The following is a 22,799-nucleotide window of genomic DNA, read 5'->3' on the forward strand; positions in this document are numbered from 1 at the left end:
TGGTTGGTGGGGGGCTGAGGGAGTACTTACTGGTTGGTGGGGGGCTGAGGGAGTACTTACTGGTTGGTGGGGGGCTGAGGGAGTATTACTGGTTGGTGGGGGGCTGAGGGAGTACTTACTGGTTGGTGGGGGGCTGAGGGAGTACTTACTGGTTGGTGGGGGGCTGAGGGAGTACTTACTGGTTGGTGGGGGGCTGAGGGAGTACTTACTGGTTGGTGGGGGGCTGAGGGAGTACTTACTGGTTGGTGGGGGGCGCGCTGAGCGGGATCTCCACCTCCTCCTCCTCATATTCCGGTCCGTCCAGGGAATCCACCTCGTCCACGGGGCCCATCACTCCGGCCACGAGGGACAGGGGTGGAGGCGGCGGCAGGAGAGGCAGCGGAGGGAAGGGCTCGGGGCCCCGGGACAGCACGGCCTCCCCGCCTCCTGTCACCAGCCCGTAGGAGCTAGAAGCCGCAGACATCCCGCCGCCCAGACAGACCACGGGCCGGCGGCGGAGAGAGGAGCCGGGGCTGTGCGGGTCACCGTGCGCCCGGAGTGGGGGCCGCTCCCTGCTCCTCGCGGGTCCCGATCGCTCGGCTGCAGGACGGACACACCGAGCTGGCTGTGCTGAGGGGGCGGGGAGCGCACGCGACGCATCCGCGACAGGCTCTGGGCTCAGCTGATTGGCTGCCCGCTTCCTCGGGAATGAGCATCCGCGCGCCCGCTCACTGCGTGGGTGAGTCTGTGTATATCCATAGGGAGCTGCAGCTCTGGATTTTTTTTTTTATTTTTATTTTTTGGGTAAGTACTTTATTAACACATGAAATAATGAACAGACTGAACACTCTGTGCTGTCATGTCGAATAACGCGTTATAGTCAAACTTCCCTGAAATAGATTTTAACAATATTATAGTAAAAGAATCCAACTTTTATAAAGATAATGGAAATCCCACTGGAGAATATATCCTATTACACACACTGCCCAGAATTTAAAGGCACACTCCAGGCACCAAAACAACTTCATCTAAATTAAGTTGTTATGGTGCCAGGAGGTTCCTGGAGGCACTCTTCCCCTAATTGGTTAAACCATCCTTTAACGGTTTAATCCCAAACTTGCCTACAGCGCTGGTCCCTGATATACATTTTAACAATTACTTTATTTTATTTACTTATTTTGCCAGGAGAGATACATTGAGATTTTTCCCATATTCAACCATGTCACGGAGGAACACTTACAAATAGTTTGTTTGTTCCATATATAATATGAGACAGTAATTTCTAAATACATTGCTAGACCTACAATAAACATATAAAATAACATACGCTACCTTTATAGTCAGCTTTTTGGAGCAGCTTTTTATACACATAATACAATTTACAAAGCATTTTTTTTGTAAAATTACTCTTTAGCAAAACTGCCAAAATATACTCAATTTGCATTTCACACATTATGTCTTTTACAGAGAAAAAAAAAAGTGCTATATGTCAAGACAGTCTTGATATTGACAAGAGCACTACACTGTATTCTATATCTGGGCATTAATGGGTATCACACCTTTAGGTTCTATTGCACTCTATTACTATGCTGTATTAGGCACTGTATAATCATAAAATATGATTACGGATTTGGAATTATTGTAGTCTATCTGTAACAAGTGCTATATTACACATGTGCTCTTTCTCCAGTTCTTCCACACTTTTTTTGCCCTAATTTTCAATCTTTTACTTTTATTTCCACTGCTTTCTATATCTCATTGTTGTGCACTCTTTACTTAGATTCCACACCTTTACTCTCCACTTGTTTTTGTGTTGTATTTTATGTTTGTTTCATTTTGTACAACACATGTGGATCCTGCTAATATTGGAACTATTTCATACTAATACTAATAACCAGTATTTTTGGGGGGTCGGGGGTTAGTGGCTGCCTGCATACAGTACGTGTGTTTGTAGATATACAGGAAAGATTTGCGTATGTTCTAGAACACGTCACCTGCTCAGTGGTCTGCCTCAGAGCCACATTAAAGATAAAAATAAAACACTATAACTGAATTATAACAATAAAAATGACTGCACACAAAGCTACCACCACAGCACTAGGTAGCAGCACAGCAGTTGCCACAGTATTTGGAGACACAGCACTAGCTATAGCACCAGAATGTGCCCACAGTACCAGATTGCATCCACAACACTTCCCGCACCTTATAAATGCCAGTAATAACAATAATAGTGAAGGGCCCTGGAGGGGCATCCATTGGAGAGTCTGTTTGAAAAATAGACATTTTCACATGTGTGTCTCTTAACCCCCGTTTTGTGTTTCTTATCCCATCTTTTGAATATCTTACCCCTCTTAGTGTATCTACCCCCATTAGTTTACTTTATCCTTCACTTTTCCCCTTTGTGTCTTACACTCCCCTTTGTGTGTATCTTACTTCTCCTAGCTCCTTTGTGTGTCTCTTACTTCCCCCAGCCCCTTTGCGTGTCATTGTCCCCTTCCCCAGTTCCTCTGTGTGTCTCTTTATATTCTTCCCAGCCCCTCTGTGTCACTGTCCCAGCCCCTCTGTGTCACTTTTCCAGCTCCTTTGTGTGTGTCATTGTCCCCTTCCTTAGCCCCTCTGCGTGTCCCTGTCCCCATCCCCAGCTCCTCTGTGTGTTATTGTCCCCTTTTCCAGTCCATCTGTGTGTCCCTGTCCCTTTCCCAGCCCCTCAGTGTGTGTCATTGACCCTTTCCCAGCCCCTCAGTGTGTGTCATTGACCTCTTCCCCTGCCCCTCTGTGTGTCATTGTACTCTACTCCAGCCACGCTGTGTGTTCCTATCCCCTTCCCAGCCCCTCAGTGTGTGTCATTGTCCCTTTCCCCAGTCCCTCTCTTTGTCATTGTCTTCTTCTCCATTCCCTCTTTGTTTTTGCTTCCAACCCCCAGACTGCTAAAAACACACACAGAGACTGCTGAATACATGCACACAGGCTGCTGAGTAAACATACTGCTAAATACATACACACATACTTCTAAATACACACACACACAGACTGCTGAATACACACACGCAGATTGCTGAATACACACAGAGACTGCCGAATACATGTCAAAACTGAATACACACACAGACTGCTGAATACACACACACACAGACTACTGAATATACACACGCAGATTGCTGAATACACGCAGAGAGTGATTAATACATGCACTCACTGCTGAATACACACACACAGCAAGCAGCCCTCTCTCATTTATTGGCAACACCAAGGATCCAGTCCCTCCATAGGTTCAATATGACATTTTTCAAAGGCTGGGATATGGTTATAAGGTATTAAAGGCTAGGATAAGAGATAGAAGTTTGATAGAACCTGCTAGAAAGATTACAGGCTTCTCATGACTCACAGCTACAGTCTAGGAGCAAGACAGCAGGTTTCTGACATGTTGGACATTAGGAAAGGGTATACTGCCCTTTCCAAGTGTATTTTGTATGCTCTGTGTAGCCCCAAACACACTGTGGACAGCAGTAATGCAGTGGTGTATCCTGGTTTTGTGCTGCCCTAGGCAGGACAAAACTCAGGCGACACCCCCACCCAACCCTTCTCCCGCCCCCGTCCCGCTTTCTAAATACACACACACACAAATTCACTGACAGATACGCATACACTAGCTAACAGACACACACACACTCACTAGCAGACACACACACTCACTGTCAGACACACACACTCTCTGATATATAATATAATAATATATAATATAATATATATAATATATAATATAATATATATATAATATATAATATAATAATATATAATATATATATATATAATATAATATATATATATAATATAATATATATAATATAATATAATATATATAATATAATATATATAATATATAATAATATATATATAATATATATATATATATATTAATATATATATAATAATATATATATAATAATATATAATAATAATATATAATATATATATAATAATAATATATATATATAATATAATTAATTTAACCTACCCCCCCAGCCTCCTTACCTTTGGGAATGCTGGGGGGGGGTTTCTTTACCTCCCTGGATGGTCTAGTGGGGCTGCCGGTCGGGCTGCTGGGCTGGTTGCTGGGCGGGCGGCTGGCGAGGGAGCTCTTCCTCTGAGCTGTCTGCTCAGCTCCCTCGCGCGCCGCAGAGTGAGGCTGGGAGCCGGAATATGACGTCATCTTCCGGCTCCCAGCCTCACTCTGCGGCGCGCGAGGGAGCTGAGCAGAGAGCTCAGAGGAAAAGCTCCCTCGCCAGCCGCCCGCCCAGCAACCAGCCCAGCAGCCCGACCGGCAGCCCAGTTAGCCGCAAGGCTAACAAGGCATTTGCCCTGGGCATTTGGGGGCGGCGTTTTTTGCCGCAACCTGGAAAATGCCGCCCAAGGCAAATGCCTTGTTTGCCTCGCGGCTAATACGCCCCTGCAGTAATGCACCTAGTTAACCCTTTCGTGACTGTAACCATTTCCCTTTTCTCTAATATATCATAGTCCACATATGTGGTAACAATGAATCAGACTAAATGGGACATACAGGAGAGATTGAACTTTAAAAAAAAAACTAAGGACTACATCCTCCTATTCTGACTTCATACATGAAGTCCTGAATATTTTTTTATAATCCTGAAGGTGTTAAGTCCATGTGTTATTAGATTGAGATTTCTTTTTTAGCAGAGCCCGTCAATCCACTGGTGTCCCCCACATTCCCCTCATGCCTCACTTACCTGATCTGTAAGATGCCTCCCCCCATGCCTCACTTACCTAATCTGTAAACTGCCACCCCCATGCCTCACTTACCTAATCTGTAAACTGCCACCCCATGCCTCACTTATCTAATCTGCAGGCTGTCCCCCAAGCCTCACTTACCTGACTCTGTAGGTTGCCCCTCATGCCTCACTTACCTGATCTGTAGGCTGCCCCCCATCCCTCACTTACCTGATCTGTAAGCTTCCACCCCATCCCTCACTAACCTAATCTGTAGTCTGCCCCCCATGCCTCACTTACCTAATCTGTATTCTGCCCCTCCCATCCATCACTTACCTAATCTGTAGTCTGCTCCCCCATGCCTCACTTACTTGATCTGTAATGGTAATAACTATTATATCCTTGAATAAGCTATTTTTCCAAAGCAACAACCTGACTTTGTTTAAAACATATTTACAAAATCTGATAAAACGAACTCTTAGTGAATATATTTTTCTTATATACTTTTCTTTGAGAAATGCCAGATTTATGGTTTTTGGATGTGTAATATAAGTGTACTAATATGGGGAAATAGTCTTTATTGAATCATGGTTAAATTCTGAGACATTTTGATATATAATTTGTCAGGATCCTACTTAGCGACTTGGGCTGAATTTCTCTTACATTTCTATTCCTGTAATCAGTTAGTACGGTAATAGAATTACTGTATCCGTCTTTTGATGATCTCAGTGCTCCAATGTTATGGATAAACGATCACTATTGTATATATTAGAGTGACATATCAGGACCATTAGATGAATATCATATTACAGTTTTGTATATATACATGTACAGCATGACATCATTATATGACTTGGGGAGAGTGACCAAGCATAGTGTCAATATACAGTACATTGTGAATACCTATCTCATGTCCAATCTTTGTAGTGCTTTTGGATTTATATTCTCTATAAAAAAGATCGTTCTAGCAGTTAAGCATAATCTTTATTTTAGCTTTAGCTTCCGGGAGCTTGCCGTATATTTTCCCTTAAACACCTAGTGCCTCTAAGCCCATCCATATAAAATAATGATACAATTAATCCTCTGATCACTTCTTTCCCTCTGTATTTTAAATATACACTTATACACAAGGATGGTCAAAGAAGGGTTCTGTGAATATATCTGATATATCATTTAATTCTCAGCTGCTGTTTCACTCATCAGAAAAGACAAGCGAAAAGACAGATAAGTTGATACCAGCAATACTAAAACTGTTACAGGACTATTGCTTTATTCAGTTATCATATACACACCATGCAAATATGTTTTAGCTTCCGGGAGCTTGCCGTATATTTTCCCTTAAACACCTAGTGCCTCTAAGCCCATCCATATAAAATAATGATACAATTAATCCTCTGATCACTTCTTTCCCTCTGTATTTTAAATATACACTTATACACAAGGATGGTCAAAGAAGGGTTCTGTGAATATATCTGATATATCATTTAATTCTCAGCTGCTGTTTCACTCATCAGAAAAGACAAGCGAAAAGACAGATAAGTTGATACCAGCAATACTAAAACTGTTACAGGACTATTGCTTTATTCAGTTATCATATACACACCATGCAAATATGTTGTACAGTCAAAGTAGGAACTATAGAGCCAACCGGGAAGTTAAAGGTATAAAAGGAAGACTTTTAGCTACATCCACCTTTGCTCAAAGCTGCAGTTATAACCATGTCCAGAGAGACATAGATAAGGACTTCTTTGAAACATAGCCTATTCAATGAGTATAGATTTCCTTGAGTGTCCCTTTAAATATTATGTAAACAGCTGTGAACAAATTGCCTCTGGGTGTACAAGAACAATTACATTTAGTAACTCGAAAGTATTCGAAAATCTCTGCTACAGTCAGTTCTTTGTCTGAATGCATGACAGATTAATGGCAATGAAAGTGTAAACACAAATCGGGCCTTTGAGAGTTTATGCCAATTTGAGTTTATTAAATTATGTTTAATAACCTTTTTGCGTTGACTGTTTGACCAAGTGTGAAATTTGTAAAGCGATAAATGTCCAGCTGAAGGATTGTACACGCAGACTTTTTATTTGGTGTCTTTCAGCATATGAGCAGAATGCAATTATTTCATGATGATTGTACATCACTATCCTATTTTATTTACTACAATTCTGTAGCTTGCGTTTTATGCTCTTTGTAGCTGTAAATCTAACTTTTTTTTAAATCATTTTACAGTATACTAAGGCATAAAGCTGCCTGAAGTTGTTATGGTAAACAAACCACTAGTGGTGCTAAGTGAAATAGTGATGTAGACGGTTACAAAATGGAATACCCGTGAAGCGATCAGTTACGCATGGGCAAAGTCACTTTAATGCCGTCCAACAGAAATTTAAATTACCATTCCTAGGGTCCTGTCCCACCTCTGATCCCCGGTGTGCCTTCTTTGGAGAAACCAAGGAACTGACCCCAGAAAGCATCACGCAAGCGCATTTTTGAAAGAAAGAAAAATCATTCTAAAGGTTTATCCACAATATTAAATAATTTGAAAAGTGAATCCAAATTTTAGTGTAAGAGCAAGATGCACAAAATGTGTTGGGCTCTACCCAGGAGTGGAGGCTACTTTCTTGTGCAGTAAAAGTTATGTGCTTCAAAAACACAACACAACTAGATTCTGCTTTGTCATTCTAAAGAGCTGGGAGTCTGAGAGAAGTCTCTCCTTTAACCCCTTAAGGACCGGCCTGTTTTTGCGATGTTTGTACGTTAAGGACCAGATTAGTTTTAAAGGGACACTATAGTCACCTGAACAACTTTAGCTTAATAAAGCAGTTTTGGTGTATAGAACATGCCCCTGCAGCCTCACTGCTCCATCCTCTGCCATTTAGGAGTTAAATCCCTTTGTTTATGAACCCTAGTCACACCTCCCTGCATGTGACTTGCACAGCCTTCCATAAACACTTCCTGTACAGAGAGCCCTATTTAGGCTTTCATTATTTTAAGTTCTGTTTAATTAAGATTTTCTTATCCCCTGCTATGTTAATAGCTTGCTAGACCCTGCAAGAGCCTCCTGTATGTGATTAAAGTTCAATTTAGAGATTGAGATACAATTATTTAAGGTAAATTACATCTGTTTGAACGTGAAACCATTTTTTTTTCCATGCAGGCTCTGTCAATCATAGCCAGGGGAGGTGTGGCTAGGGCTGCATAAACAGAAACAAAGTGATTTAACTCCTAAATGACAGTGAATTGAGCAGTGAAATTGCAGGGGAATGACCTATACACAAAAATTGCTTTATTTAGCTAAAGTAATTTAGGTGACTATAGTGTTCCTTTAACACTTTTGTGGTGTTTGTGTTTAGCTGTAATTTTCCGCTCTCTCATTTACGGTTCCCATACAAGTTATATATTGGTTTTTTTCACGACGAGAAGGGCTTTCTTTACATACCATTATTTGTATTATGTCATATATTGTATTAAAAAAAAAAATGAAAAAATATGGTGAAAAATAAAAAAAAAAACATGTTTTTGGACTTTTACTTGAAAAATCTTTTACTTATCTACAGAAGCTAATGAAAAAAACTGCTAAATAGATTCAAAATTTTGTCCCGAGTTTAAAAACACCCAGTGTTTACATGCTTTATTGCTTTTTTTTGCAAGTTAAAGGCCTATAAATACAAGTAGGAAATTGCTGTTTCAATATATATATATTTTAAATGTATCAATAGTGACATTGTAACACCGTTATCTGTCATAAATGCCCGAAACACACCTAACATGTACATATTTTTTTAAAGTAGACAACCCAGGGTATTCAAAATGGGGTATGTCCAGTATTTTTTAGTAGCCACCTAGTCACAAACACTGGCCAAAGTTAGCATTTATATTTGTTTGTGTGTTAAAAATGCAAAAAACGCTAACTTTGGCCAGTGTTTGTGACTAGGTGGCTACTAAAAAAGGCTGAACATACCCCATTTGCAATACCTTGGGTTGTCTTCTTTTGCAAATGGTATGCCATCATGGGGCTAATTCTCATTCCTTGGCTACCATACGCTCTCAAAGGCAACCTAACCAATCTGACAAATTTCAATAAAAAAAAAAAAGTAAAATCAAGCCTTATATTTGACCCTGTAACTTTCACAAACACTATAAAACGTCTACATGTGGGGTACTGTTATACTCAGGAGACTTCGCTGAACACAAATATTAGTGTATCAGAACAGTAAAATATATCACAGCAATAATATCCTCAGTGAAAGAGCTGTTTGTGTGTGAAAAATGCAAAAAACTTCACTTTCACTGACAATATCATCGCTGTGATATGTTTTACTGTTTTGAAACACTAATATTTGTGTTCAGCGAAGTCTCCCGAGTAAAACAGTACCCCCATGTACAGGATTTAGGGTGTCATAGAAAGTTACAGGGTTAAACACAGTGCTAGCAAATTAAATTATCTGGACTTTCGGCCTGGGTTGGCAGGCAGGTCCCTCGAATTGCAATCATTAAAATTACTTAATTAGGTAAAAATATTACATAAATATGCACGTATAATTTTAATATATATACATATTTATATATTTGACGTCTAGGTGTATATTTATGAAATTATTTATGTCATTATGTATGTGGACATATGTATATTTCGTATTAGTTTTTATTTATTTATTTATACATAGATATATATATCATTACATTCTAAGTGTATTTTTATATAAATATATATATATCAATATCAAAATACTGTTAGAATAAAATTGCATATATATATATATATAATTTTTTTTAATTATTAAAAAATATTTTTATTTTTTGTTATTTATTTTTATTAACATATTATTTGTATTTTATAATAATATATATATACCATATATATAGTTATTATATATATTGTATATATTCGTGTGTAATTTAAATATAAAAGTATTTTTATATTAATATACGTATATATAAATATAAAAATACACTTAGTATGACATTATATATATGATATATATACATATATTATATATAGGTATATATAGATATAATACATGTATATATATATATATATACATATTATATATTTTTTTACACTGATTGTTTTTTTTTTTACTTTATTTTTTTGATTTTTCACTTGCAGGGAGACTGCCTGTCAGCACAGACAGTCCCCCTGCAGGCAGACACATGGACCCCTATTGCGGTCATGTGATCGAGTGATCACATGGCCGTGGGGTCCTGATCTTCCGAGGGGGGACTGCCCGGGCAGACAGGCAGTCCCCCTGGACCGGGAGGAGAGCTGATCGCCGCCGTGGGACCGACGGCGATCAGGTAAGTTGCCCAAGACCGTTATGACGGTTCAGGACCGTCAGCGGTCCAAACGCACGTTTTACCGCTGACGGTCCTGGACAGTCAGCGGTCCTTAAGGGGTTAATGTATACTGTGTATACATGTTCTATACACCAAAACTGCTTCATTAAGCTAAAGTTGTTCAGGTGACTATAGTGTCCCTTTAATTTAACTTATGCATGTAACCTTTACACGTATCCTCAAATGTGGCAATTGAAGGGTCTTTTTTCTTACTGTTAATTAACCTGCTGTCAATTATTGAACCTGCTAAGCCAGAGTTAAAGGGTTACGCCAACAACCATTACTACTTCAGTGACTTGAAGTTGTCATGATGGTCAGAGTCTGTATGTGCAGAGATTCTGCTTGGCACGTTGCACATTCAGAGATATTTGCATTTGTATGCCAGGGGCTAGTTGCACCCCCAGCTCACATGACTGTTCTTGATTGCCGAATGTCAATTCTGTGCATATTTTACATCTGTTGTCAGCGCACACTGGCAACAGGCGTAATAATCTGCTCCCTTGCAAGCAACGTACCTGCAAGGGGAAAATCAAATCCCCTTACTTCCCTCCCTCCCAGCCTCCTTCTACTACTTATCTACTTGAATTTAAATATATATATATATTTAATTAAAGATCCCTTCCTCCCTCTCACAACTCCCTCCCCTCTCGCTGCCTCAGATTGCGCGCATGCACTCTGAGCCGCTGGAAACACATAAAAAACGCTAGGATTAGCACTTCCTAGACTGTTCATGACTTACTGTAAATTCTGCAAAATCTTGACGATTTGCAGGAAACAGATGAACCTCAAAGCAAAGTATATCTTTAGCATTTATAATTATGTTTACGTAGCTTTAATTCATTGTCAATATAATGTAATAATACTGGAGATTATTTTTAGTCTGGATCATTTTATTAAGCAAAATTCATTCCCACTTAGTCAGAATCGCCTACCTTGCATCTCACTTAGTCACTTTCTGATGTATTGCAGTACAGTCATGCTGAGAAAAATATTTTGCAGAGTACATACTATTGGATGTTTGTGCTACTGTAAGCGGAAATCAGTGTACTCATATATGGGGGTGAAGAAAAAATACTCCATTGCTAGAAACTAGAATATTTCACATTCAAAGAAAATGTAATTCATTATGTGTTGCCAATATGGTTGACATAATACAGCTTGATTCGTTACCTGCTTATCAATGTTATGCCTTAGGATACCATAGTGTTACCTCACTTTATACCAATATTGTATAAAATCAATGAGAGTATATACAGTGTATAAACAGTATACATATCTAATCACACCATAACTGTATAATATATACAGGTTTATATGTCCCAACATTTTAAATGGACAAAGAGGAACACTTTAGTTTAAGGGGTGTGAGTCAAGGTGTGGCAAGGGGTGGGACTGTTCTGCGAGATTTTAGGCGACTTGCCAATTACAATTTTATCACATGACAGGAGGCTTCGTATTTTGCATAATCTTTCTTTACTAACTCCATAGCAGCAAAGAAAAGAGTGACATAACTTTTAACCAATCATAATATAGAATAGGGTATAAGAGGTGTGACCTATGACATCATTTCCTCTTTCTTTGCTGCTCCATCACAAGCTAAGTACTATATTTTGTGTCTCTATACTTGACATATTTTATTCATGCATTTGTACTATTACTGTACCTTTTAATATTTACACTGTTACTTCTCATACCCTATCTGTATACAATGGGACCCTGACTGGCTCCCTAGGTGTCTTTCACGGCTTCACCGCCGTCTATATTTCCCTCCATGTCTCTATTTCTGCCAACGGCTTTTCTGTGCGCTCGCGCACATCATTTTCGGTAGTTTTCTACCGAACGCGTTGTTCTGTAGTTTTTTGCGCATTCGCCTGTTTTATGCGAATGCCGCGGTTCTTCTATGCAATCGCTCATTGACTTTCATTTCTTTCTACCGAACGCTTCGTTCGGTAGTTTGAAGCGTTCGCCTATTTAAGGCATTCACATCATTTTTACAGTTCGCACGTTCGGCAGTTTAACTATACGAACGGTAAACTTTCAGTTTTGCCGCCCCAAACTAGGGGAGGTACTATCCTCCCCACACTAAGGCTGTCAGTCCGGCAGCCATCTTAAAGGGATAAACTGTGCCTGATTTTCTGCTCCAGCAATCCTGCAAGCAATTGAATTTCTTTTTCATTCAGTGGGACCAGGTTAGTGCCTTACTTTAGGGGTTGGTTTAGCCAGTTGGTCTACACCTTATTCTGGCCGGGGTGAGCCCCCATTTTATGCTGCTAAACAGACCTGTTTAGGCAGGATTCCTATTACCTGGGTGAGCCCCAGTAAACAGCCCTCTCTTCTTTACGACCTACCGGTCTCTAAACTCAGGTTATTTAGTCCTGATACTATACCACCCCGGTCCCCAGGCCTCTCCACCTATTGTGCCTAAGTGCCCTCACGCAATTTATCGGGTGAGCCCCGAATTCTCATTCATTATAATGGAGGAATCACAAACCTCAGACCTCCAGGCCATAATAACAGTAGCCGTGGCTGCAGCTATGGAACAAGCCGCTTCCAAGTCGCTCCAGACAGACTCTGAAGTCCCCAAGCCCATCTCTAATCGGGTTCATTATAAAGCGGACTCCGAGGACTCCGACTCCTCCAGGGAGCGTTCACAACGGCGAATGTAACCCCACGCAAGGCTAAAGGGAAAGCCCCTGCTGATCGCAGGAAAGCCACGGTTCGTGCAACCCACGAGCTCACACAACTTTCCTCAGGTGAGGAAGATGTAGAACCCACTCAGGCACTAGCTGTGCTGGATGAATGGCAGGCGGCAGCCTCCGACCAAGGGGACTCAGACAGGGATTCCACGGCCAACTCTGACCCTTACTGTATAAGGGAACAAGGTCTGGGTGAGCCCCAGGACTCCATGGCAACACCCATGGATAACCCACAGGAGGGCATGGAGATTTTCCTCGATAATTCGGGACTCCAAATGTTTGACCCACGAAACATCCGGCACCCCCGTTCGGAAGAATGGTCACCACCTGAGCATCTGGCAAGGTTTATGCACTTCTGGCTCAGAAAATCGTTGGACAAGGAAGTTAGAAACCGGATGAGATCCGAATGCCCTCGGCCTGGTCTCCCAGACAAAATAACACACACCCCAGAATTTGACCCGCTCATGACTACGTTCATGTCCCGAGGGGGTCGGGATCCGCGCAAGGGCATAGAGCGCGGTTTCAAAGGAGCGCAAGACAAACTGCTAGATGCCATTGGGCCACTAGCCAGAATAATGGATATGGCGGATGAAGCCTACGAGAGGGCTGATACTTTTACCCCAGATACGGTGCGTGAATGGGCACGAGATACCCGGGAATGGGCACAAAGATGTTTCTGTTTCCTAGGGAACACCAACGTAGCGCTCTCTTCGGAGAGGCGCTGAGCAGCACTTTACCGTATCAACGAAAAACTGGTCGAACTGGGGGACAAGGAATTAGGACCCTTAGCACAGGGTAAATTATTTGGAGAGGCCTTCCTTAAGGAATTAAATAAAAGGGTCAACATATTCACGTCCCTTAACAAGGCACAATCTTCGATGCGGAAAGTCTTCCGCGGCTCTCATACCCGTGGGGTTTTTGGAAGGGCTGGACGGCAGAGGGGCCGTGCCGCCAGCCGTTTTTGGCCATCTGGCCCCCGTACAACAAGGACTCAGCAAATGTACTACCCGGATTCATCTACCCGACATAGATTCCACCAATTCAGGGGATTTGATCATGGCCGAGGCAGCCGAGGACGCTCACGGGCAAGATTCTCCAACGGTAAGTCGGAATCTTACTCTGTCTCTAACCTCCTGTCATATCGCAGGTCGTGTTTCTCTTTTTTTCCAGAACTGGAAAGAACTATCTTCAGACGCGTGGATACTCCAGACGGTGCAGGCTATCGAATAGAGTTCGACTCGACCCCGCTCCAGCGGGCCCCTCCACGTCCGATTCAGACTACACGGGCAGATGCCCGCCTCATAGACGCGGAACTCCGAGAACTCCGCTCCAAGGGTGCCATCCAACCGGCTCCGGATGCCACCGGTTTCTACAGCAATATCTTCCTGGTCAGGAAGAAAACCGGCGAATTTCGCCCTGTTATCAATCTCAGGGAGCTCAATTCTCACGTGGTATACCGTCATTTCAAAATGGAAGGTCTTCTCCGGGACTTGCTTCGACGCGACGACTGGTTCACTCGTCTGGACCTCAAAGACGCGTACCTTACCATTCCGGTACACCGAAGCAGCCGTCCCTACCTCCGTTTTTTCTGGCACGGGATTCCCTGGCAGTTCACCTGTCTCCCGTTTGGCCTCAGTTCGGCCCCGTGGTGCTTTACCAAGATTATGAAGCCAGTAGTGGCGAAGCTCAGATCCCAAGGCATAAGATGCATCATCTATCTCGACGACATCCTGATCTTCGACGAGGATGCAGAGACTCTTCGGAGACACACGGAAAACACACTACTCCTTTTGGACTCTCTGGGCTTTGTCGTCAACCGTCCCAAGTCCGCATTGACCCCGGCTCAATCAGTCCAATTCCTCGGATTCGTAATAGACTCCACATCATGCACTCTCCATCTCCCGACTACCAAAATTACAGCAATCCGCAGGGAGATCCGAAAAGTTCTTCGTCGGACTACCATACCTCTACGATTACTGGCACGGATTGTCGGCCTTCTCTCCGCATCCATCCAGGCCATTTTTCCCGGACCCCTGCACTACAGGGCCATGCAGCGCCTCAAGGCAAGTTTCCTTCGCAGGCAACCAACATACGACCAACCGGTTCCAATGTCGGCCGAGGTTCGGGAAGAACTACACTGGTGGCTGAACTGCATGCAGGCTTGGAATGGCAGGGCCATATTCGGGAACCAGCCAGACTTCGTGCTGGAATCGGATGCCAGTCGTTTAGGCTGGGGAGCAACAGACGGAACCACCTCCACAGGAGGAGTCTGGACTCCAGAAGAGCTCTCGATGCACATAAATTGCCTGGAACTCTTGGCCGGGTCCTTCGCCATTCGCAGCCTGGCAAAGAATCGATCCAACTGCTGCATCCTACTCCGCATGGACAACGTCTCAGCGGTCAGATACATCAACCGCCTTGGAGGCACTCGTTCTCGAGCACTGGCGGATCTCACGAAAGAGATCTTCGATTACTGCCTTCCACGCAACATCTCCTTGCTGGCAGAGCACTTACCAGGAGACTCCAATACGACGGCGGATTGGTACTCACGCCACTGGCGGGACGCCAGCGATTGGCAGCTAGACCCTCATATTTTCACGCTACTGGATGCACAGAGGGGCCCTCTCTCCATAGACCTATTTGCGTCCCGCAACAATCGACAAACAGAGGTTTTCTTCAGCTGGCTCCCAGACCCAGAGAGCCTCGCAACGGACGCGTTTCTCCAACAGTGGCCAAGGGACGGTGCCTACGCATTCCCTCCTTTCGCAATGATAACGAGGGTCCTTGACCGGATCCGTCTACAGGGAGTGAGAATAATTCTCATCACGCCGCTCTGGCAGAGCCAGCCATGGTACCCGGACCTTCTGGAACTTTCAATCGAAGATCCCCTCCTCCTTCCAGATGCCCCAACCATCCTCAGGAACCCATTGGGCCTACCTCACCCACTAGTCCTGCAGGAACGCTTGCCCCTTGTGGCCTGGACTCTTTCCGGGGCTCCTGGAGAACCGAGGAATTATCGCAGGAAACTAAGGACCTGCTATGGGATTCATGGGCACCAGGAACAAGGAGGTGCTACTTATCAGCATGGCATTCCTGGACAAGTTGGTGTGTGGGACGGGACCTCAATCCCTTTACTGCACCTACTCACTCCATCATGAATTTCCTGACCTCACTCTTCACTGCCGGAAAATCATACCGTTCCATCAATGTGGTACGGTCGGCTATCTCAGCGGCTCATACTCCGACTGTTGGTAAGGACCCGCTCATCTGCAGACTGCTCCGTGGCATGCGCCTACGGCGCCCCCCGGAACCCAAATACTCTAGACTTTGGGACGTTGGTGTGGTCCTCCAATTCTTACGAAATTGGCCTCCCAACGAAGAACTGTCACTCCGCCAGCTTACCGCAAAATTCACCCTCCTGCTCTGTCTGGTTTCTTTCCGACGGGTATCGGACGTACGCGCATTTGACGCCAACGCGTTTACCTTCTGTCCGGCGGGTGTCACCTTTCGGATCTCACGTCGCACTAAGTCCAACTCTCACTCGGTTTTCTACCCTTTCTTCCCTTCTGACCCTCAACTCTGCGTGGTCTCAACCCTCCGTCAATACATGGAAGCCACCGCGACGTTGCGGCAGCCTTCCACTCATCAGCTTCTCATCTCTTACGTCCGCCCTTATGGTCCGGTTTCGGTCACTACACTGGCCAGATGGGTTAGATGTCTATTATCCCTTGCCGGTATTGACCAAGCTTTCGGAGCACACTCCGTGCGTGGGGCAGCGGCCTCTTCCGCTTATGCGGCATGCGCGTCCCTTTCGGACATCTTGCGAGCAGCGGACTGGACCAGAGAATCTACCTTTAGGACATTCTACTTTCGTCCTCTGGATAACCCAGCTTTTTCTTTTCTTTCACAGCGTTGAAATTGCAAAATACGAAGCCTCCTGTCATGTGATAAAATTGAAGATTATGCTAGCTTTAGTGTACAGATAATCTTAATTTTAATAACGACAGGAGACGAGTATTTTCCCTCCCTGTTCTCTTTCGTTCTTCCCTCCCTTTCATCTTCACCTCTACTTATGACACTTGACTATCTCATATGGGGGTATAATGCCTGACTCGGTAACACTTGTTTCAATGTCTTATTTTCATTCACTTATGGTTCTATATATATACTGTTTGGGGTGGGATACTTATTTAACACCATTAGGGGAGGACGTTTAGTTTAGTTTATTCACATTTTATTAGTCAATATTGAGTTGAATTAAGGGACAGACAATCATTTCTGGACTCTAACGCACCTTATACTCTCGTTTCAGCTTAAACAGAGGTTACACGGAATCATCAAAGTCTCCATACAAGATGTCTTCATCACCGCATCAGGAGATTTATCATCAGGTCTAGGGAGACCATCGTTTGAAAATGGGATGCCTTCATCTGCATTCTACCTGTTTCGGTTCAATTTATTCTGATTGAGTTTCCAGTTTCTTATTTTATGGACTTTTCTAATGTTCTGTTATTTCTACATTATTACCTTGTGATGTCGCAAGTTTAAAGAGGAAATGATGTCATAGGTCACACCTCTTATACCCTATTCTATATTATGATTGGTTAAAAGTTATGTCACTCTTTTCTTTGCTGCTATGGAGTTAGTAAAGAAAGATTATGCAAAATACTCGCCTCCTGTCATTATTAAAATTAAGATTATCTGTACACTAAAGCTAGCATAATCTTCAATTTATAGAACTAAAATGTAATTTAGAACAAGATAACTATCTTTTTTTTTACACAGACTAATTTTTAAACACATCTATTGTAGTTTATAGACACATTACTGTGAGTTTTATTGTTATACACTCAGACACACCAACAATATGAAGCTCCTAGAAAGGAGGAGACAGTAGCATAGAAATGAGGAGGATAGAAGGATTTGGGCTCAAAAATAGGGACTGTCCTTCCTAAATAGGGACAGTTGGGAGGTATTAGGTGTTTGATTTGTAAAATGAGAATTAATTAACAGCAGTAAAGCTTGGATTTTCACTCATATGAAACTGAGCAATTACATACCTCTCGATTTACTAATGAGAAAACCTGCATTAGGAATAAAATTAGTTAAGCTTGCATATTCAGTGGGATGTACTAGTCTAACTTGTTAATATGTAATTTGACAGTTCCAGTGTAATTAATCTTCCAGGGAAAATCTTTTAAACTGCAAAATAAGATACGCCTGTTTACATTGTTACGAGTCGGCCTCTTCCAAGGGAAACCGACAACCTGCTGTCAAACACTTTCAAACAAACAGCGCCATTAACCAAGTTCTATCAATATGGCAATTGAAAAAAATAAACATTTAGAAAAATTGAGTGTGTACAGAGGAGGCTTTACTTATCGCTGCTCAGGACAGTGGTCACATATTGTTTCCTCTGGCGACAACTAAACCCGCTGCTGTATTTAAGTATGTACAGAAGAGACTTTGGTTTTTGAGGGCAACAATAATATGTGACCATTGTTCTCGCTGGTGAAAACCAAAGCCTCTTCTATATTTGAGTGAGTACAGTAGATGCTGAAATACAGAAGAGACATTAGTCTTTGCTGCTGACAAAAGCATGTGATCTTATTCTTGCAAGCTATTCTCGCACGAGATATTGAGGGACTGAGGGTTGAATTATTATGTGTTCTTCTGGTGTATGCATTAAAACTTTGATGATTTGTTACACCTTAACCCCTTAAGGACCAAACTTCTGGAATAAAAGGGAATCATGACATGTCACACATGTCATTTGTCCTTAAGGGGTTAAAGGGTTTCTGCAAGCACCATGACCACTTAAATGATTTAAAGTGGTCATGGTGGTATGAATATGTCTCTGGAGCCAGCACAAACAGAGATTAACCCTTTTGGCAGCATCATTGGAGTGTCGGTGGGGTGGAGTTACATAAGTCAAAGAGCATCACTTGATCTCTGCCTAGAACAGGTGTAGGATATACAGCGTAAATGTCCCCTACTTCCCTGAGTATAGGGCTTTATACATCTAGTCTAGTAAGTATGTATTAATGTCACACGTGCAATGCATTTTTATGGGAGATTAAGAACTTGTTTGGAGATATTTCTCCTCTGGTGTAGTGCACTAGGTATGGACAGTAAATACCATTTTGGTATACCTTTGATATATAGCTCGTGTATTAAAAAAAAAGTCCACACATTCCCAAATAATGCTGTCTTCGCTGTTGACCGTTAGTTCCTTGAAGCATTTCCATGTCACACTTTCAGATGTTAAAAGAGGAAGTAGAATGTGTGAATACTGTGTGGGCGAAAACTGCATGCGTCCCTATTTTAACACTGAGCTCCGACAAAGCGCAGAATGTGGTCAGCAAATGAGGAGAATGCTGTGCTTTGCCCAGTTAAAAAAAACTGTTATCAGTGCTATCAATAAATTTATAGTCGCTCTGGTACATCTGCTGCCATTTTCTTTAGCAGTTCCATTCGTCTCATCTGAAGAGCGGAATTATGACTGGAGTGTTAACTACATATGCTTTATACCAAGCTAGACTTTGTATTATAACATCAGACCCCCGTAGAGCAGAGTAAGAGGTTCCGATTAGCGATTTTTTTTTCCTGGTCTGAATTAACGCAACAGCAGGAAATTTAATGGTAACATTTTATTTAGTTATTTTTAAAATCTTATATAGCTATATATATGCATATTTTTTTTCTCTCTATCCATATACTGATTAAAAAGAAGGTCACTTCCAGAATGGACTGTCTGTTTAAGAATTTTACTGGCACAATATAGTTCAATAAATTAGTTATACAGTTTTTTATAGTATTTTCTTACCAAATTATACCACATTTAATCATACATTTGTCTTGGGAGAACAAATACACTTTTTGTTTTGGCAAGCCTTGTAGATAGAGAATTACTTGACATTCCTTAGTTCCTGAATAAAACTGGTCATATTTCTGTCCAAGAGAAGTGATCACACAAAGCTGTAACTGTTACAGTAATGTATGCTATTTTGATCTACATTTCCTCAAATGGTCAAAGGTTAGTTTACTGAATGTCAAAACAAACATTTAAAGTCTCGCATTTATTTATTTATGCATTTTTATGTATCTATGCATTTATATACATTTTTATTTATTTCAAAGGGAACTTCCTGGTATATTTAAAGGGACACTATAGTCACCAGAATAAGTACAGTTTAATGTACTGGTTCTGGTGTCTGTAGTATGTCCCTGCAGGCTTTTCAATGTAAACTCCGCCTTTTCAGAGAAAAGGCGTTGTTTACATTACTACCTAGGAACACCTCTAGTGGCAGTCACTTAGACAGCCGCTAGAAGTACTTCCTGGGTCAGTGCTGCAAAGAGGCAGAGCAGGGCGGGGCAGAGCCAAACGCCACTAGACCTGCATGGTTTGTGTGTGAAAAATACAAAAAACAAATTTGAACGCTAATTTTGGTCAGTGTTAGTGACTAAGTGACTACTAAAAAATACTATACATAACCCATTTGCAAAACCTTGGGTTTTCTACTTTTGGAAATGGTATGTCATCATGGGGGTAATTCTTATTCCTGGGCTACCATACGGTCTCAAAGGCAACATTACCAATCTGGCACATTTCAAAGGGAAAAAAAGGAAATGCAAGCCTTATATTTGACTCTGTAACTTTTGAAAACACCATAAAACCTGTACATGGGGGGTTCGGTTTTCCTCGCAACAGAAATATTAGTTTTTTAAAACTGTAAAATATATCACATAACAATTATATCATCAGTCAAAGTGCCATTTGTTTGTGAAAAATGCAAAAAAAAAAAAACGGCACTGACGATATCATCGTTGTGATATGTTCTACTATTTTGAAACACTAATATTTGTGTCCAGCAAATCCTGATTAAAACAGTATCCCCCATGTACAGGTTTTATGGTGTTTTCAAAAGTTACAGAGTCAAATATAACATTATTTGGAAGCAGACTCTATTAAGTAGACTCTTTCAAGTAGGAGTTAAAAAACCAGCAGTTAAAACTAACTAGGGGTTTAAACTATCAAGGTAATTTTTAATTTTTTTTTTATTTATATATATAGATTTTTTTTATTTTTTTACTTATTTATTTATTTTTTTATCTGTATCTGGGGAAATGAGTGTTAGCAAGATTGTTAGTTTAACTCAATGCACATCTTGTTGCATGTATGGATGCCTGGATGTACCCGTCCATGGTCCATACCTCTGTGATGGTTGTGTGCGAGTGGCTTCTCTGGAAGCTCAGATTGGAGATCTTGAGAAGCAAATCGCAACTTTGAGGGAGATCGACAATCTTGAGAGGAGTCTGCTGCTGACTGAGCAGAGTTTAGTGGGGACAGGTAGTGGAGAGGGAGGAGATATGACAGATGGGGAACAGGCATGTAGCTGGGTGACAGTGGGGCGAGGAAGCAGGGGGGGAGGGAAGAGGAAAGGGCTAGCTAGTCCTGATTTGGTGCAACCTAGCAGATTTGCCCGTCAGAGGGAAGATGTCGGGAGCATCAGCTCTGTAGTAGCTGTATTAGAGGAAGCTGTTACTTCTAACAGCCGAGGTGACAGCCCCTCTAGTACGGGTGGGGATCAAAATGTAAGGAAGGCAAGACAGGTTGTGGTGGTAGGGGACTCTATCATTAGGAGAGCAGATAGGGCAATCTGCCACTCTGATCGGCTCAACCGGACAGTTTGCTGTCTCCCGGGTGCTCGGGTCCGGCATGTTGCTGACAGAGTGGATGGATTATTGGGAGGGGCTGGGGATGACCCAGCGGTCATGGTCCATGTTGGTACCAATGACAAAGTAAGAGGAAGATGGAAGGTCCTAAAGAATGATTTCAGGGAATTAGGTAGCAAACTCAAGAAAAGGACCTCCAAGGTGGTATTCTCTGAGATATTACCTGTGCCACGTGCTACAGTGGAAAGGCAGCGGGAGATTAGAGAGGTTAATGCGTGGCTGAAGTCTTGGTGCAGGAAGGAGGGTTTTGGGTTTTTAGAGCACTGGGCCGACTTTGCGATTGGGTACAACCTATATAGTAGTGATGGATTGCACCTAAACGGAAGGGGGTCTGCAGTGCTGGGGGATAGGATGGCTAGAAGGTTGGAGGAGATTTTAAACTAGTAGTAGGGGGGGAGGGTCATAGCAATCTACAAAATGGAGATAGGACAGAAAGGAGATGGGCTTTAGAACAGTATAAGGAGGGTGGAGACGGGGGGAGGGGCAAGCTCAGAACAGAGAAGCTATGTAATGTTGGTAATTCACAAAATAAACAAGAGACGCATGATAGTCTGAAAATGTTTGAAAAATTAGCATTTAACTTTTAGGCTTTTTTTTCTTGGGTCGTTCCTTATTTGAACTAAAATATTCCCCCCCTTACTTGCAAATATTGTAAACATTTATGGAAATCCTACTTACACGGTATCATAACAAAGAATTCACCTAACATTCCTAAATCACAATGGATATGGATTGACACCTGACATATGACATATTGACACCTTGACATATGGATTGACACCTGTCCTCAGAGACCCTGATACACACTGACACAGAGCAGAATAGGGACTGTTCCCCCTACATAGGGTCACTTGGCAGATATGGATGGACACCTGTCCTCAGGGACCCTGATACACACTGACACAGAGCAGAATAGGGACTGTTCCCCCTACATAGGGTCACTTGGCAGATATGGATTGACACCTATCCTAATGATCCCTGATACACACTGACACAGAGCAGAATAGGGACTGTTCCCCCTACATAGGGTCACTTGGCAGATATGGATTGACACCTGTCCTCAGGGACCCTGATACACACTGACACAGAGCAGAATAGGGACTGTTCCTCCTACATAGGGTCACTTGGCAGATATGGATTGACACCTGTCATCAGAGACCCTGATCCACACTGACACAGAGCAGAATAGGGACTGTTCCCCCTACATAGGGTCACTTGGCAGATATGGATTGACACCTGTCCTCAGAGACCCTGATACACACTGACACAGAGCAGAATAGGGACTGTTCCCCCTACATAGGGTCACTTGGCAGATATGGATTG

General features: G+C 42.3%; 1 protein-coding gene across 1 annotated transcript in view; it reads right to left on the reverse strand.

Annotated features, from left to right (window-relative positions):
• Window positions 1-678, reverse strand: part of RASA1 (RAS p21 protein activator 1) — a 67,398-nt gene extending 66,720 nt beyond the window's left edge. The window contains exon 1 of the mRNA XM_063453706.1: window positions 240-678. Coding sequence (XP_063309776.1) covers window positions 240-463 — 224 coding nt within the window. The 5' untranslated portion in view covers window positions 464-678. The remainder of the gene's footprint in view (window positions 1-239) is intronic.
• Between the last annotated feature and the right edge of the window lie 22,121 nt (window positions 679-22,799).

Source organism: Pelobates fuscus, chromosome 5, assembly GCF_036172605.1.
Source record: "Pelobates fuscus isolate aPelFus1 chromosome 5, aPelFus1.pri, whole genome shotgun sequence".
In the NCBI taxonomy this organism is placed as follows: Eukaryota; Metazoa; Chordata; class Amphibia; order Anura; family Pelobatidae; genus Pelobates; species Pelobates fuscus.